At 38.3% G+C, this 16,738-nt stretch overlaps 1 protein-coding gene across 1 annotated transcript; it reads right to left on the bottom strand.

The window, feature by feature from the left end:
• Positions 1-7,957: 7,957 nt before the first annotated feature.
• Positions 7,958-16,700, bottom strand: LOC117339892. The gene is made up of 5 exons (XM_033901605.1): positions 16,579-16,700; positions 13,533-13,774; positions 12,702-12,785; positions 9,575-9,701; positions 7,958-8,280 (listed from the first exon to the last, which is right to left on the bottom strand). Exons 1-5 carry the CDS (start codon positions 16,685-16,687, stop codon positions 8,183-8,185), a joined length of 660 nt encoding a protein of 219 aa, XP_033757496.1. The 5' UTR covers positions 16,688-16,700; the 3' UTR covers positions 7,958-8,182.
• Between the last annotated feature and the right edge of the window lie 38 nt (positions 16,701-16,738).

The following is a 16,738-nucleotide window of genomic DNA, read 5'->3' as shown; positions in this document are numbered from 1 at the left end:
AATGTTAAGTACTAGTGAATCATGTTAAATTTAATCTAGATAATAGTCTAATGGTGCATAATATCTTTTAAAAGATATGAATATAATTGTTCAGTTGACTATACTTGGCCAAATACTTTTGACATCACTGTCGTATTCTGATAAGGACAAAATAACATTTTACATTGTCTTGTGTATTGATGACCTTTGAACTTACATATTTAGTATTTGATTATATATGCAGATCAATTGTCCTTGAAAAGTATTTCTATCATCATTGTGATAATGATTAAGTTAATTAATGTGCTACATTTGATTGGGGTAATGCATGTTTTTTTGTTTTGTTTTTTTACTATCAGAGTTGTCTCCCTTAGAATACATTTTCTGAAAGAAAGAAAAATAAATTAAATATCAGTTGTCTCCCTTCGAATACATTTTCTGAAGAAGATATCTCATCCGTTTCCTTAAACAAACAGACTTGAAACAAATTTCTGCTTATTACAATGAAATTCCCAAATCTGGCTCAACTTTAATATTTCGACTGTAATATTGCCTGAGGTCCAATGGAATTGGCTATAAACAAGTTTTACAGGTGCTGTACGCAATTTCTAGTATGTACATGTTAACAGTGTTCTAGGTCGGGTTAGCAGGGCGCGGCGCCCTGCCCCTAATTCAAAGTTAGAAATGCGCCCCGCCCCGTTTCCTGTAGTACTGCCCTTTTTCTAAGTGTCATTGATGCTCATTTTGCCTCGTATACTCTAGATCCGATTTGCTGAAGCCATGCAATATACAGTCAGTCAGTCAGTCAGTCACTAATTGGCCACCTGTAACACCAGTCCCCTTACCTGTAGGCTTAGACCTTTATCCACGGTACTGATGGACGCTGCCCTAGGCAGAGATCGGTCAGCTGGGGATCGAGCTGGTGTTTTAATAGATTCATTTAACCATGACGAGTCGATAGGATCGATTGGTAATCCAATTAAATCATAATCACGAAGGCTTTTTGAAGATGGACAAAGTAATGATAATGGATGGAAATGTTGTTTTACTTATGTAAACAACTTTTGACAAGACCGAAAAGAGCCGCACGTTTGTCGTAAAGTTATCCCATAAGCACGTGTGCAATTGGCAATCGATCTACAGTATATATCTTTGAAATTTTCTTCACATGACAACACGAAATCCTTCTGGTGTAAACCAAGCAACTTTTAAGTAAATAATCATGAGATCACTTTCCAGTGATTTTCCAGTGATCAAAATTAGCTTTCGGTTGATTTTATTTGATGAAGTTTGGCGGGACGCCGGAAATGGTTCGTTGTAAATGCAGATGTCGCAAATTCCTTGTTGGATTGACGGATTTCTATACAAAATGTTTATTTTTCATAAATAAATAAAGGACACATAAAAATATCTGCTCATGTGAATAATGGTTTAGTTTAGTTTATATTGTGTTATTTTCGTATCTGAAATGCCGACTCTGCATTAACTGCGGGTCATGTGATAGCCAAGTGATTACATTTCTACAACACGCGGGGACCGTTTGTTTACGAGAGCAACAGAACAAATGTTTGATCAGAAACTTGCGAATCATGATCGGCCCTAATTCGTTTACCATTTCTTATAATTAATTCAAGAAAATGTTTACTTGCTATAATTTCCTGATTTTAGTTTACCGTTATTTCTAAAGAGTCTAAAGTGAAAGTAGAAATTTACCGCCGCTTACAAGATACATCGTTGTTATTTGGACGAAGTTTATTCAGATATTAAATAATATAATTTCTTTTACTTAATCATTTTTTTCTCGTATATGCTTGATAACCTTTTCTCTTTTGCTCTATAATATCTTCACTTACAACTAGTCGTCTTACAATCACAACGGACAGACTAACTTCTGGTTGAAAATATCGCTCTGTTGACTATAATCTGATAGTAACTTTTTGATTGGTCGTAATTATCGTATATGGATTCTCTCAATACACCCTTAAATTGAAATAATGCTAATATCATTTTATTTTTGAATTATTCTAGGTCATAACTTTTACCATCAAAATTTAAAACAATATTTGAAGAATATAGAGAAGAAAGAAGACATTTTTACACACAAACGAAATAATAAAAAAAAATCAACAGATTTCTATTTGTCTCTTATGAATCAGGTCATATGTAATGCATGGATGTACTTAAATTGTCCTGTAAAATAAGGTATGAGATAGATAGGCCCGGAAAAAATGTCGCGCACAAAAATGCCCTTTTTTTAGGCAGCGCCCTGCCCTTTTCAAATCCTAGCTGGAACACTGATGTAGTTGCATGGCTCTAAAAACTACATATGTAGGTGTCGGAGTTTGTATATTTCAGTCAAGTCCTATTTCATCTGAATAGGTATTTGAAGGAAGTATTAAAAACAACTTTTTATGTACACATAGCCTGCTTGAGAAGTTTTTGAAAATATTAATATTTTAAACATTCATATTTATCTTCAGGAATTTCTCTTATTTTACACGGTTTCTGTTTCCCCCAGCCCCTTCATCCTCACTGTATATAGAAATGGGATGCTACAATGCCAATTGAGACACTCACCGATGTAACTGAAATGCTGATGTACAGGTGACATGGCTGTTGTACAAATGTACGTGTAAGATAAGTTTTCTTCTTATGAATTTTAAGGTTATAGTTGTAACAAAATTTATTTTCCCAAAGTATGAATCTCTGTATGTTTCACACGTATTGTTAGTTTGAATAACCACCGAGGTCTAAATATGTATGCTTGTATAAAAGACAATCAAAACCTCATCTTTGAAATTGTTGATTTTTAGAATGTAATAACATTTATTTAGCTGTTATGTAATTTGTATGTTTTGTATATAGAAAGTTTCTGTTGATCCCCGTATGTAGAGAATTATATTTATGCGAGAAATTTGTTCATAAAGAATTGTCATTTTTTTTATATATATATTGATGTTATAAATTTATTCCGATAAATCTTCAGTGTCGTGATTATTAATTAAAAAGTTATATCATTGCATTCGAGATGAAAATTAAAACAGGTTTGTATAATTACGGTTCAGTGCAGCTAAATAATACAGATTATATGCATATTTATCCTAAAATAAGCCCCTTCCTCTTGTGTAAAATTTTTGTATCTCAGCTCTCTATTTCATAATTGATGATGAAGAGGGCTTATTTGTGAGCAGGGGCATATTTGCAGATACATATGGTATAAAAATCTCTTTTGTTATGTCAAAACAACATTTCAAACTTTTCATACATCAATTCAAATATTTTTCTTGGAAAAAACTTATATTTTTCTCTTTTGACAGATTTGAATTGTCGAGAAAAATTCCAAAAATTCAATTTTAATATACAAAAAAGGGGCCTCAAGGGAGGTAATCTAATAGTCCTTCTGTTGCATATTGCCAATAAGAAAAATATTACAAATGGCAGTCAGGATACTATGTCCATCTATGCAATACATCACAGGGCCCTGTATCTAGACTTGTTTCCCCCAATTTCTAAACTGTACCCCCTCTCCCCCAATCTAGACCTATTGTTATCACTCCTATTTTCTAAAATTTTACAAAACTCCATCACATATCTTTCCCTAGATACATTTTATGATGGCTATTATATATGTACCGCCTACTATTTCATATTTTAATTATTAATTATTAAATTAAGGCACATTTATATTCAAGATCAATTATTTACAATTATATCCTGTATGTTATGGGTATGACAATATATGTTTCATTTTTTGAATTTTCATTTTTTGAACAAGTTATTTGATTTAACCAAAATAGAAATTAACATCATAACACCCTGCCCCTTAACCAAGTACAATATATTAGAACCTATCAACCAAAACTTGAAACCATCAGCCATCCCCCTCCCTCCCCCCCCCCCCCCCCCAAAATATTGATGTAGAGTTGTAACTACCCCCACCCCCTCCCCCCTACCCTACCTCGTTTGAGACAACACAACAAGTCCAGATACTGGATTCAATGAAATAACGATCACAAAATTAGCTGCACTTTATCTCCGAATGACTTGTGGTATATGTTGTAGTTACCTCAACTTTATCGACTCAAAATTATCAAAGTTATGGATTCACCGTGTAAAGAAGAGCAGACCATTCTGTTCTCTTGTTCACAGTTACATAAAAAATGATCAAACTGAAAAATTGTCTTGGTTTTTTATCTCCTCAGAATAAGAGTACTGCCATGACAGGAAGAACCTCAGCTTACCTGATTTTTAGCCCACCATTAGATTAGATTAGATGCATGGTCCGTCCATACTCAGGCAGATATACTTGTGGGTTGAATTCACAATTCATTCTGTGCAAATATCTTTGTCTCCATTATTTATTATACATATACCTCTCAATGGAAAGAGTGGAATGTGAAATCTGTATCAAAGTCAAAAACTTTGGTTGCACCTCACAAGTTGTTGGACAATCCTTGATATCGCTTTTTCTGGAGAAGTATGTAACCAGTAAAACACTTTATTTCCAAAGAAAACAGATGGGTGCATATTGAAAAAGATTGTAGTTTCAATTTGAAATTAATAAAAGAACACAAAACACCTTAATAATTATATATTGCTTTTCATAGCAAAGTAAAGTTGGACAGTTATTTGGAATTGCAAATAACGGTACCCAACTTTACTTTGCTGCCTTTCATTTAACATGTCAGAGAGGTTATAATTGTATAACATTATATTTATCAAAATACCTCCACTCGGGATCTAACCTGGGGCCCCCTACTAGCCAGATTAAGTAACATTCTACCAGTTGAGCAGAAGAAAAATTCATTCTCGTGACTCTGTGAAGGAGTGAAGTCGGCCAAAATGGCATTTCACAAGAGATTAGGCCTGTCTAAAAGATTCCTCAAAAAAAAAGATGCAGCCCGATCCAGAAATTTATAACAGTTTACTTGAAAAAAAGTGAAATGATGAAAGAGAAACATAAAGATATAGCACAAAGAATAGGTACAGTGATTGAGTCTCCTGAGAATCAAACAGCATTCACATTGACTCAGAAGGAATAATTGCCAGCAATAGCTACCCAAATCCAAAGACCTCTTTAACACTGTCTCAAATTCAGAATGTTATGATTCCGGCAGACTTTGCATTCTTGTCCCTGAATACATAATGGAAATTTGACATAATTTGAAAATATTCAATTTATCCATGGATTGTTCTTGTAAAAAGGATTCCTATCACAGGTTTCCATTTGTAAAAGGGCATTATTAGAATACAGAGTAGCATGAGTGTTATTTCTTTGTATGGAGCACTACAACATGTGTAATACTATACAATCCAATATGGCTGACGTCAAAACGTTCCCTTCAAACACTGTACTCAGAAATAGATTTACATATCCCTGGTTAATCCGCAACTTTACTTATGGTATATATTGTCATGAAAAATAGTTTGTCATTAAATTTGCATCCTGATCCCAAATTAATAAAATTACTTTACCAGGTACCTGAAACACAAGTTATGAACTCAAAATACCTTTCTTTGAATTCTTACATCAATATTGAAAACAAAAATCTATTTTTCTCATATAAATTAAGAACTAATCTTGAGCAGTTTTTATTTAAATGACAATTTTGTGAATATGTAGTCTATCTGCAGTCTATTATAAAAGAACGTCTTTGTGACATATTTAGACAAGAATGTTTTGAAAAAATTAAATCTTCTCCGAAAGGAGCATTGTACCAATATGTGTGTAACTTTGGTCTCCAGTATTACTTATCAAAATCTGTAAATATAATTTATTTAAAGCAAATATGTAAAATTCGATTGTCTGCACATAAGCTAAATATCGAGTGTGGCAGATATATCAGAATCGAAAGACAAAACAGATTATGTACATTATGTGACTTGAATGATGTCGAAGATGAGTTCCATTTCATTTTGAAATGCCCCTGTTATATTGACATAAGGATAAAATTGATTAAGAAATATTATGTAAGACATCCAAGCATGTATAAATTAATTCAACTTCTTACGTGTGAGAATTTGTCGGAAATAAGAAATCTTGGCAAGTATTTGTTACAAGCAAACAAAAGGAGATCTGAGCTGATTACTGCGACTTAGTGTTTACTCTCCACTGTATGTGATGGTGTGGGTGGCGGTGTGTGTGTGTGTGTGTGTGTGGCGGTGTGTGCGAGTGTGTGCGTACGCGTGTATAACTGTTGTTGTCTTTGTATTATGTTGTTCTGTATATATGTTATAACTGATAAGTCAGCTGACTTAAAGTAATAAAGAACTTGAACTAGAACTTGAATCTGATTCTTGGTGATTAAATGGAGATACTGTGATTTTTAATGAATTGTGTTCCATAGGCCAATGAAACTCAATATGGTTTTGCATTTGAAAAGGAAGCCAAAAAATAACTACAAGAAATTTGGTTGAAATACTATTTGATTACATTTATATGGGGTACAAGAGACAACTCTTAAGTTATATTGATAATACCCATGAATACTTTCATTTATTTTAAGTATGTGATAGAATTTTATACATTCATTTCCATTGTGTGAATACGAGAACAAACTCGGTAAAATGAAAAATTCTTTGACTCAAACTCATCCCTCCTGCTGGCTACTTGGAACAGGTGCTTCCCTGAAATTGCATCTGGTTATCTTGGAGATGTGCAGTTGTTGCCAAGTTTGTAATTCCTATCAAGGATGTTCCGAGGGATAACGGTGTAAGTAGGGGAGTAGGTCAGTACTGTGGGTAGGGGAGTAGGTCAGTACTGTGGGTAGGGGTGTAGGTCAGTACCTTGGGTAGGGGAGTAGGGCAGTACTGTGGGTAGGGGTGAAGGTCAGTACTGTGGGTAGGGGAGTAGGTCAGTACCTTGTGTAGGGGAGTAGGTCAGTACATTGTGTAGGGGAGTAGGTCAGTACCTTGGGTAGGGGTGTAGGTCAGTACCTTGTGTAGGAGAGTAGGTCAGTACCTTGGGTAGGGGAGTAGGTCAGTACCTTGTGTAGGGGTGTAGGTCAGTACTGTGGGTAGGGGAGTAGGTCAGTACTGTGGGTAGGGGAGTAGGTCAGTACTATGGGTAGGGGAGTAGGTCAGTACCTTGGGTGGGGGTGTAGGTCAGTACTGTAGGTAGGGGAGTAGGTCAGTACCTTGGGTAGGGGAGTAGGTCAGTACTGTGGGTAGGGGAGTAGGTCAGTACCTTGGGTAGGGGAGTAGGTCAGTACCTTGGGTAGGGGAGTAGGTCAGTACCTTGGGTAGGGGAGTAGGTCAGTACCTTGTGTAGGGGTATAGGTCAGTACCATGGGTAGGGGTGTAGGTCAGTACCTTGTGTAGGGGTGTAGGTCAGTACCATGGGTAGGGGTGTAGGTCAGTACCTTGGGTAGGGGAGTAGGTCAGTACCTTGTGTAGGGGAGTAGGTCAGTACTGTGGGTAGGGGTGTAGGTCAGTACCATGGGTAGGGGTGTAGGTCAGTAACTTGGGTAGGGGTGTAGGTCAGTACTGTGGGTAGGGGAGTAGGTCAGTACCTTGGGTAGGGGTGTAGGTCAGTACCTTGTGTAGGGGTGTAGGTCAGTACTGTGGGTAGGGGTGTAGGTCAGTACCTTGTGTAGGGGTGTAGGTCAGTACCATGGGTAGGGGTGTAGGTCAGTACCTTGTGTAGGGGTGTAGGTCAGTACTGTGGGTAGGGGAGTAGGTCAGTACTGTGGGTAGGGGTGTAGGTCAGTACCTTGGGTAGGGGTGTAGGTCAGTACCTTGGGTAGGGGAGTAGGTCAGTACATTGGGTAGGGGAGTAGGTCAGTACTGTGGGTAGGGGAGTAGGTCAGTACATTGGGTAGGGGAGTAGGTCAGTACTGTGGGTAGGGGAGTAGGTCAGTACAGTATTTTTTAACCTTTAAATTCAGACGGATAACACTGATTCTTTTACAACTCAGACAGTTGCTGTAAAAATACTCTTGTCGAGAGTGGCCTCTGATGGTGAAACAATAAACAAATATTAAATGTTTATATGACTTTTATTATAGATAATTTTTTTACAATCAGTATAAAAGAATCCTAAAGCATTCCTGGAAAACTTTTGCTCCACACAACAACATACTGATTATCTTCATTTGTAACATGTATACACCAATGTATTTCACAAGGAAAAATTTCCAGATGTGACACTATTTTCCATCCCACACTTCAAAATTATGTGTTGACTTATTGTGAAAGTTTTTCATCATTTTTTGAAGTTTTCTTTTCTCTGTCTGGCAAATATATCGTAGAGCTTTGGATCATGTATAAAAGATCGATCTCTGTGCATTTTCGGCATGAATCCTGAAACAAGAAAAACGTTTTTAATGCCAACAAAACTAACACAAATCCCTGGCTAGTAAGGGGATGACTAAAGAGTAGACAGCTATCCAATGCAGTGCTATCATCAAAACTACAAAGACCTTTTTATTTACCACAGCAAATACCTCACAAATCCATCTATTTATAGATGTCTTACTGACTCTGATTAACCAAACACAAAAACCTGTTTGACACCTGACTATCTCCATGAAAACTGGGCACTGTCCTTATATGGACCTGACCACCTCTGTGGAGAATGGACACTACCCTTATATGGACCTGACCACCTCTGTGGAGAATGGACACAAACCTTATATGGACCTGACAATCTCTGTGGAGAATGGACACTACCCTTATATGGACCTGACCACCTCTGTGGAGAATGGACACTACCCTTATATGGACCTGACAATCTCTGTGGAGAATGGACACTACCCTTATATGGACCTGACCACCTCTATGGAGAATGGACACTACCCTTATATGGACCTGACCACCTCTATGGAGAATGGACACAAACCTTATATGGACCTGACCATCTCTATGGAGAATGGACACAAACCTTATATGGACCTGACCACCTCTGTGGAGAATGGACACTACACTTATATGGACCTGACAATCTCTATGGAGAATGGACACTACCCTTATATGGACCTGACCACCTCTGTGGAGCATGGACACTACCCTTATATGGACCTGACCACCTCTGTGGAGCATGGACACTACCCTTATATGGACCTGACCATCTCTATGGAGAATGGACACAACCCTTATATGGACCTGACCACCTCTGTGGAGTATGGACACAACCCTTATATGGACCTAACCATCTCTATGGAGAATGGACACTACGCTTATATGGACCTGACCACCTCTGTGGAGAATGGACACTACCCTTATATGGACCTGACCACCTCTGTGGAGAATGGACACTACCTTTATGACGATGCCCCAACCTCAAGTTTACCATCACCTGTCGTATAGTCTAGTACAGATATATACTCACTGAAACTGAAGGCGTCGGCATCTGGTTAGTATTTACAGGATAAAATATCAATCCCTACTCTTACTACACCAACAAGGTGTAACCATTGAAAAGTCGGAAGGTGTGGCTTTTTATTTGGTCAATTTGGTGTTATACCGATCTGGTAGATTCTAAAATTCTACCAAGTCGATGTACGACAAACACTGTGTCACCCTCACCAAAGGTCCATTATTGATCATTATTTCAATATATCCAAGGGAAGTAACCCAATATTACCTGTGTACTTACCAGCATTCTGTGCCCTAATGATGGAAACGGAGATTTTTTTCTGCATGTGAACACATAAGCCTGTTTGGTGTCTACCAAAGATGCGTCCAGTGTAGGGCGACACAAACTGACTCAACAGGCGAACATTCTGTAAATAAAACATTGTAGTTATTCATTTACCCCACGACTTCACATGTATGATACTGTCATTATGACCTTAGCTGTTAATAGGACGTTAAACAAAATAAACCAAACCAAACCAAACTGTCATTGGCTACACAAGTGGTGACTATGTGGTAACAGCTGGAAGATGGGACAACTCAGAAAGTAGTGACTGGAAGGTAAAAAAATTGGGTGGTGTGACAACTGGATATCTGGATAAGAAGAGGCTGGATAGTGGGACAACAAAAATCTGGATTAATAATGACTGGATAGTGGGACAACTAGATATCTGGATTAGCAGAGGCTGGATGGTGGGACAACTAGATATCTGGATTAGTAGAGGCTGGATGGTGGGACAACTAGATATCTGGATTGGCAGAGGCTGGATAGTGGGACAACTAGATATCTGGATTGGCAGAGGCTGGATGGTGGGACAACTAGATATCTGGATTAGTAGAGGCTGGATAGTGGGACAACTAGATATCTGGATTGGCAGAGGCTTGATGGTGGGACAACTAGATATCTGGATTAATGGTGACTGGAAGGCGAGACATCTGGATTAATGGTGACTTGAAGGTGAGACATCTGGATTAATGGTGATTGGGCAGTGGGACAACCAGATTAGTGGCATCTTGGAAGATGAGACAGTATGGGGTTATATTATCATTGATGGTTGGATGGTATTAGTATTGGATAGTGGTTGGATAACTGGATTAGTGGCGGTTGGGTGGTAGAATAACTGCATTTGTGGTGGTTAGGTGGTAGGATAACTGGATTAGTGGTGGTTGGGTGGTAAGATAACTGGATTAGTGGTGGTTGGGTGGTAGAATAACTGGATTAGTGGTGGTTGGGTGGTAAGATAACAGGATTAGTGGTGGTTGGCCTGGGTGGTAAGATAACTGGATTAGTGGTGGTTGGGTGGTAAGATAACTGGATTAGTGGTGGTTGGGTGGTAGGATAACTGGATTAGTGGTGTTTGGGTGGTAAGATAACTGGATTAGTGGTGTTTGGGTGGTAGAATAACTGGATTAGTGGTGGTTTGGTGGTAAGATAACAGGATTCGTGGTGGTTGGATGGTAAGATAACAGGATTAGTGGTGGTTGGGTGGTAAGATAACTGGATTAGTGGTGGTTGGGTGGTAGAATAACTTGATTAGTGGTGGTTGGGAGGTAAGATAACAGGATTAGTGGTGGTTGGGTGGTAGGATAACTGGATTAGTGGTGGTTAGGTGGTGGGATAACTGGATTAGTGGCGGTTGGATTGTAGGATAACTGGATTAGTGGTGGTTGGGTGGTAAAATAAGTGGATTAGTGGTGGTTAGGTGGTGAGATAACTGGATTAGTGGTGGTTAGGTGGTAGGTTGACTGGATTAGTGGTGGTTGGATGGTAGGATAACTGGATTAGTGGTGGTTGGGTGGTAGAATAACTGGATTAGTGGTGGTTGGGTGGTAAGATAACTGGATTTGTGGTGGTTGGATGGTAAGATAACAGGATTAGTGGTGGTTGGGTGGTAGGATAACTGGATTAGTGGTGGTTGGGTGGTAAGATAACTGGATCAGTGGTGGTTGGGTGGTGGGATAACTGGATTAGTGGTAGTTAGGTGGTGAGATAACTGGATTAGTGGTGGTTGGGTGGTGAGATAACTGGATTAGTGGTGGTTGGGTGGTAGGATAACTGGATTAGTGGCGGTTTGGTGGTGGGATAACTAGATTAGTGGTGGTCGGGTGGTAGGATAACTGGATTAGTGGTGGTCGGGTGGTAGGATAACTGTATTAGTGGTGGTTGGGTGGTAGGATAACAGGATCAGTGGTGGTTGGATTGTAGGATAACTGGAATAGTGGCGGTTTGGTGGTGGGATAACTAGATTAGTGGTGACTGGGTGGTAGGATAACTAGATTAGTGGTGACTGGGTGGTGAGATAACTGGATTAGTGGTGGTTAGGTGGTAGGATAACTTGATTAGTGGTGGTTGGGTGGTAGGATAACTGGATTAGTGGTGACTGGGTGGTGAGATAACTGGATTAGTGGTGGTTAGGTGGTAGGATAACTGGATTAGTGGTGGTTGGGTGGTAAGATAACTAGATTAGTGGTGGTTAGGTGGTAGGATAACTGGTTTAGTGGTGGTTGGATGGTGGGATAAATGGATTAGTGGTGACTGGGTGGTAAGATAACTGGTTTAGTGGTGGTTGGGTGGTAGGATAACTGAATTAGTGGTGGTTGGGCAGTAAGATAACTGGATTAATGGTGGTTGGGTGGTAAGATAACTGGATTAGTGGTGGTTGGATGGTGGGATAACTGGATTAGTGGCGGTTGGGTGGTTGGATAACTAGATTAGTGGTGACTGGGTGGTAGGATAACTGGATTAGTGGTGGTTGGGTGGTAGGATAACTTCATTAGTGGTGGTTAGGTGGTAGGATAACAGGATTAGTGGTGGTTGGGTGGTAAGATAACTGGATTAGTGGTGGTTGGGTGGTAGGATAACAGGATTAGTGGTGGTTGGGTGGTAAGATAACTGGATTAGTGGTGGTTGGGTGGTAGGATAACTGGATTAGTGGTGGTTGGGTGGTAAGATCACTGGATTAGTGGCGGTTTGGTGGTGGGATAACTGGATTAGTGGTGGTTGGGTGGTAAGATAACTGGATAAGTGGTGGTTGGGTGGTAAGATAACTGGATTAGTGGTGGTTGGATGGTAGGACAGCTGGATCAGTGGTGGCTGGAAGCTAGAACTGGGTTAGTGACTGCTGAATATACCTATTCTTTATTCCCTCAATTTATATTAATTAGGAATTTAACACTTGATTAAATGTTAACATTGAGTTTTACTCAGGTACAGGTGATAATGTCAGCAGTGATATTTACAACTTCAAAAAAATTAAAAGTTTCAATGTTACAGTAATGCCATTCCTCAAACTTGGAAAATCTCTAACAAGGAAGAGTAGGAGAGTTGGAGTAAGGTAGGGTCCTGGAAAACAACTGTACCCTCTTACTTTGTAGTCAACTGGAACATCTGCTTTACAAAGTATGCACTTCCTTTGTTCTGGTTCATATGGGTCAATTCTCATCTTTGCAGGCTGAAAACAGAGAAAATAATAGAGAAAAAAAGGAAATTCAGCAAAACACACATTAATGAATTATCTGCCCAAATTTTCTCTCCCAATTCAAATACATTTTTGTGCATTATGAAGTAACCCTAATAAAGAATGTGGTAAAACATGATGCATCAATCCTTTGTGGTTTAAAGGTCATTGTCCATTGTACAGGGATGGTCATCTGTTCATTATAGAGTAGGCAAGTGGTCATATTCATTATAGACAGGTGATCGTCTGTTCATTGTAGACAGGTTTTTCTGATTTCAAGGTGAACAGGTTCATTGACTTATAGTCCTATTATAATATACATTATATACAAAGGTTCCCATCATGACTTTTGTTTGAGGTTCAATCTACAACAGAAATGTTTAATATTTGATAGTAACCATTAATAAACAAACATTAATGTTCGTTTAAAGATCATGCCATGAACCTTTGACATCCCTGACGTTTCCAAGCAGCATAATGCAGGCTTAGATCTATAACTCAACAGGTATCTAATGCTCAATTCTAATCATTTAAAGAATTAACTTGAAAATATTTTTTATCTTACCGGGTATGTTAAAATAAATAATAAATAAATAAATAAATAAATAAATAATGAAGAGGTTTATGATGTGAAAGGTTGTTTTTCTTCCACTTCTTTCTAGATCTCCAGCAGAAAATACTATTCTTTTAACTCCCAAGGTAATGACATTTCATTTCATGCCCTTTATATCTATGACTTACTTTATCACTTTTAAAAGATTGTTTTTCTTCCATTTCTGCAAGTAGTTTCTCTAAATCTCTAGTAGAAAATACCGCTCTTCGGCGGTAATGACGTCTATTAGACAAGTTGTATGGTAGGACTGGACCATTTCTCCTTTCATATCTAGCTTTCAGGGTCATCTCGGTCTCAGAATCGGAGTTTGAGGGTTTCTTGGATCCATCAACAGAGTCACAGTACTTCCTCAAGATAAGAGGTTGGTAACCTACAGCAGAAGATAGTTAAAAAGGTTTCTTAAGTTTTACAGTATGAAGGTCGGGAGTGTACAAATCCACTAGCCCGATGTCCGGGACTACCAAATTTTCATCTTGGGCTGGTGAAAATTACAGCCATACTATGCTTGCCTGGGACTAGACATTTCCTAATGACGTTTCAGCAGATAGAAAAACATTCAAATTCAATTCTATTCATTGGGGTGTCCAAAACACACTTTAGAACTTTAAAATTCTTGGCAATAACCTTAATTAAGTATATTAAATCTATATAATATGGAGTCATTTGTGTCGAATTGATCATGAATTGATCAAGAAGTTTTGAACATATGGACATGGAAACTTTCCTAGCAATTACAAGGCCCTCATTTGATCTCAAGTAGGGTAGGCCAGTTCTGCATGGAATCCATTGGACTTATAACAGAAGTACTGCCGTTATGATCGGTGTACCATCCGTACAATGTTTGCTTTATATTATATATCACCTATATATACCTCACTAGAGCTAGGGATGAGTTCTCCAACTGGAAACTATATTGTAATATATGCACATACACTGACATTTTAACAGAAAAACATTGCAATATGTAAAGGTAAAATAGACATAGCTTTGAATTAGGTTTTGAGTTGTAGAAAGCATTGGAATTATCATTATGTAGCGCGAAAACCCCCGGCAAACACAACAACCGTGTTACAGTTCCGGAGTCACTCGGCAATGCCCTCAGTGGTAGCGTCGGGCACTCGCTACAATGTCTGAGTTTTGAATAGTTTAGTATAAGAAGGGCTGTTGAGAACATCACAAAACAACACCGTCTCTCGGTTTCAGACTCTTGTATTCAGTATCAGCAACATGTATAACAGTTACACAGTTTGAGGTAAATCCTTCTCAAACAGATCCGGCACAATCCAACATAGCAACACCTAGGCACCTCGAATTGGAACTCCCCAAGCCCTCTATCTCGCTCTTCCTTATATACTAAAGCCTGTCAGGGCAACTATTGCCCGATTGGGCAAACGGGTCCTGAACTGACCTTCTAACATATAACTTGACCAAATCCTGTCGGAGCAGTCGGGCAAACTGCCGGAGCAGTCCGGCAAACTGTCTGAGCAGGTGGTCCATTGACCTAGATATATGGATACACATAAACATTTAGATGGTAATTAGGGATGAGTATATGATGACCATAGGTAATATAGACAGAGACACTATAAAGAACCCCTAGAGTGAGCTCCCGAACCATGGGCTAATAAATCCCAAACAGTGTCAAATGTTGACCAGTAGCCACGGATCAAGGTAATTAAAACATTATCAGTGAATGACCGGTGTATTCCGCTGCCTAAAATCTCATGGTCAGCATGTACATAATTAAGTCGGGCAATGTAGGGCAAATAGGGCACCCCATCTAATTACTCATGGTCAACATAAACCTGAACTACTAAAACTACTAACTATAGTACAACATTTCTAACTTAATACTATATATAGAATAACGAAATATACTACAATTATTATGAAACATATTGGACTTGAGGAAATAATAGTTAGCGCCAGCAGCAATGTAACCCTTAAACCAAATATTATAACCCTAGTACAATTATAAAGGAGTTCACTTCACCAAAACCTTAACATTACATTTGATACAAAAATCACTTCACCAAAACCTTAACATTACATTTGATACAAAATCACTTCACCAAAACCTTAACCTTACATTTGATACAAAAAGTAAGTCTAAAATGTTTTTGTTTTTTGAAATAGACTTTTTCCCCAAAAGAATTATTCACTCCAACTCCGATTGTAACAGTCCCCACAGCAACCCTAACACTAAATTTTAGAACTCTAGTACAATTACATAGCAGTTTAGAGTACTGATGCCTCTCAAAATTTCACCAAAAGATTAACATAAAAATCAACACTGACACTGGGATGACACCCCCCTCCCCCTCTTCAAGAAGCATGCTTAACAGGAAATTGTCGTAATAGAAAGTATCCAAAGCTCTAAGTACTACTATACTAGTAAAGGAAATATGAAACCTATCTTACAGTGAGTGGTTTAAACAACTAGGTATATAGCTATCCACACTACAAAACAGGAGGAAAAGAAACAATCCAAACATACAGAATTCTACATGATGACGTCAAAGTCCACAAAGAATCATTCTTTGACATACGTATACATGTACATGTAGTTTCAGGTGTAGATGATAGAGCAAGAACTAGGGTCACTCTCACAAATTGAGAAAAAGAAATATAGCAGACTAAACTGCAAGAAAAACTGCTTCTCCAATAGCTATAGGGTATACATACACAACAGGAACAGCGCTAGCCTGCCTGATAAATTAGAGTGCAATGCAGGAAACATCAGTATTTTCAAGACCCAGACAAACAACTTCTGTACAAATATTCCTTTAAAGCTTATACCCGACTGTTGTTGGAGTAGATTATATTAGTTATAGTAGAGTACCCTTCTGTCATTAGCACCTTAATTAATTTAAGGACTGGCATGGCCTGCTATTTAAAATAATGTATTAATTATTTAATCGCTGAACGTCCGATTCACTGGCAATCTCCTTTTTATAGCTATCATGCAGGGGATAAGAAACACATAATGTATATATATCTGGCATTTAGCCAACATAGGGTATGATGTATAAAATCGGCCTAAAATATAAAATCATCTCTTCGTATCTTATATTGTAGATACAGCAGTCGGTGTGACCTTACATCAAGCCTTCAGAAGTCAGTACTTGTGTGACAACCGCGTGCTTTTCGTGAACGACATCAGATAAAGCTTACATGTATAGCTCGTTGTTCGCAGTGCAGATATGTGAGGTTCTGCATACACAGCTTGCTGACATATTCTTTTTGTAGCTGACCAAAGACGTCCCCATGCATGGAGTGCCATGTTGCTTTTTTCCACAAAATGAGGGTCTTACAAACGTTTGTATCAGATTGC

Source organism: Pecten maximus, chromosome 12 (genome assembly GCF_902652985.1).
Source record: "Pecten maximus chromosome 12, xPecMax1.1, whole genome shotgun sequence".
Classification (NCBI taxonomy): Eukaryota; Metazoa; Mollusca; class Bivalvia; order Pectinida; family Pectinidae; genus Pecten; species Pecten maximus.
This window is presented reverse-complemented; position numbering and strand designations above follow the sequence as displayed.

Excerpts from the sequence above, each read along its gene's own strand:
- LOC117339892 (XM_033901605.1), bottom strand. The coding sequence starts at position 16,687 with ATGGCACTCCATGCATGGGGACGTCTTTGGTCAGCTACAAAAAGAATA. Across the intron at positions 13,775-16,578 it reads GCGAACAACGAGCTATACAT|GTTACCAACCTCTTATCTTG; the intron begins GTAAGCTTTATC and ends CTTCTGCTGTAG. Across the intron at positions 9,702-12,701 it reads ATGTTCCAGTTGACTACAAA|AATGTTCGCCTGTTGAGTCA; the intron begins GTAAGAGGGTAC and ends TTTTATTTACAG.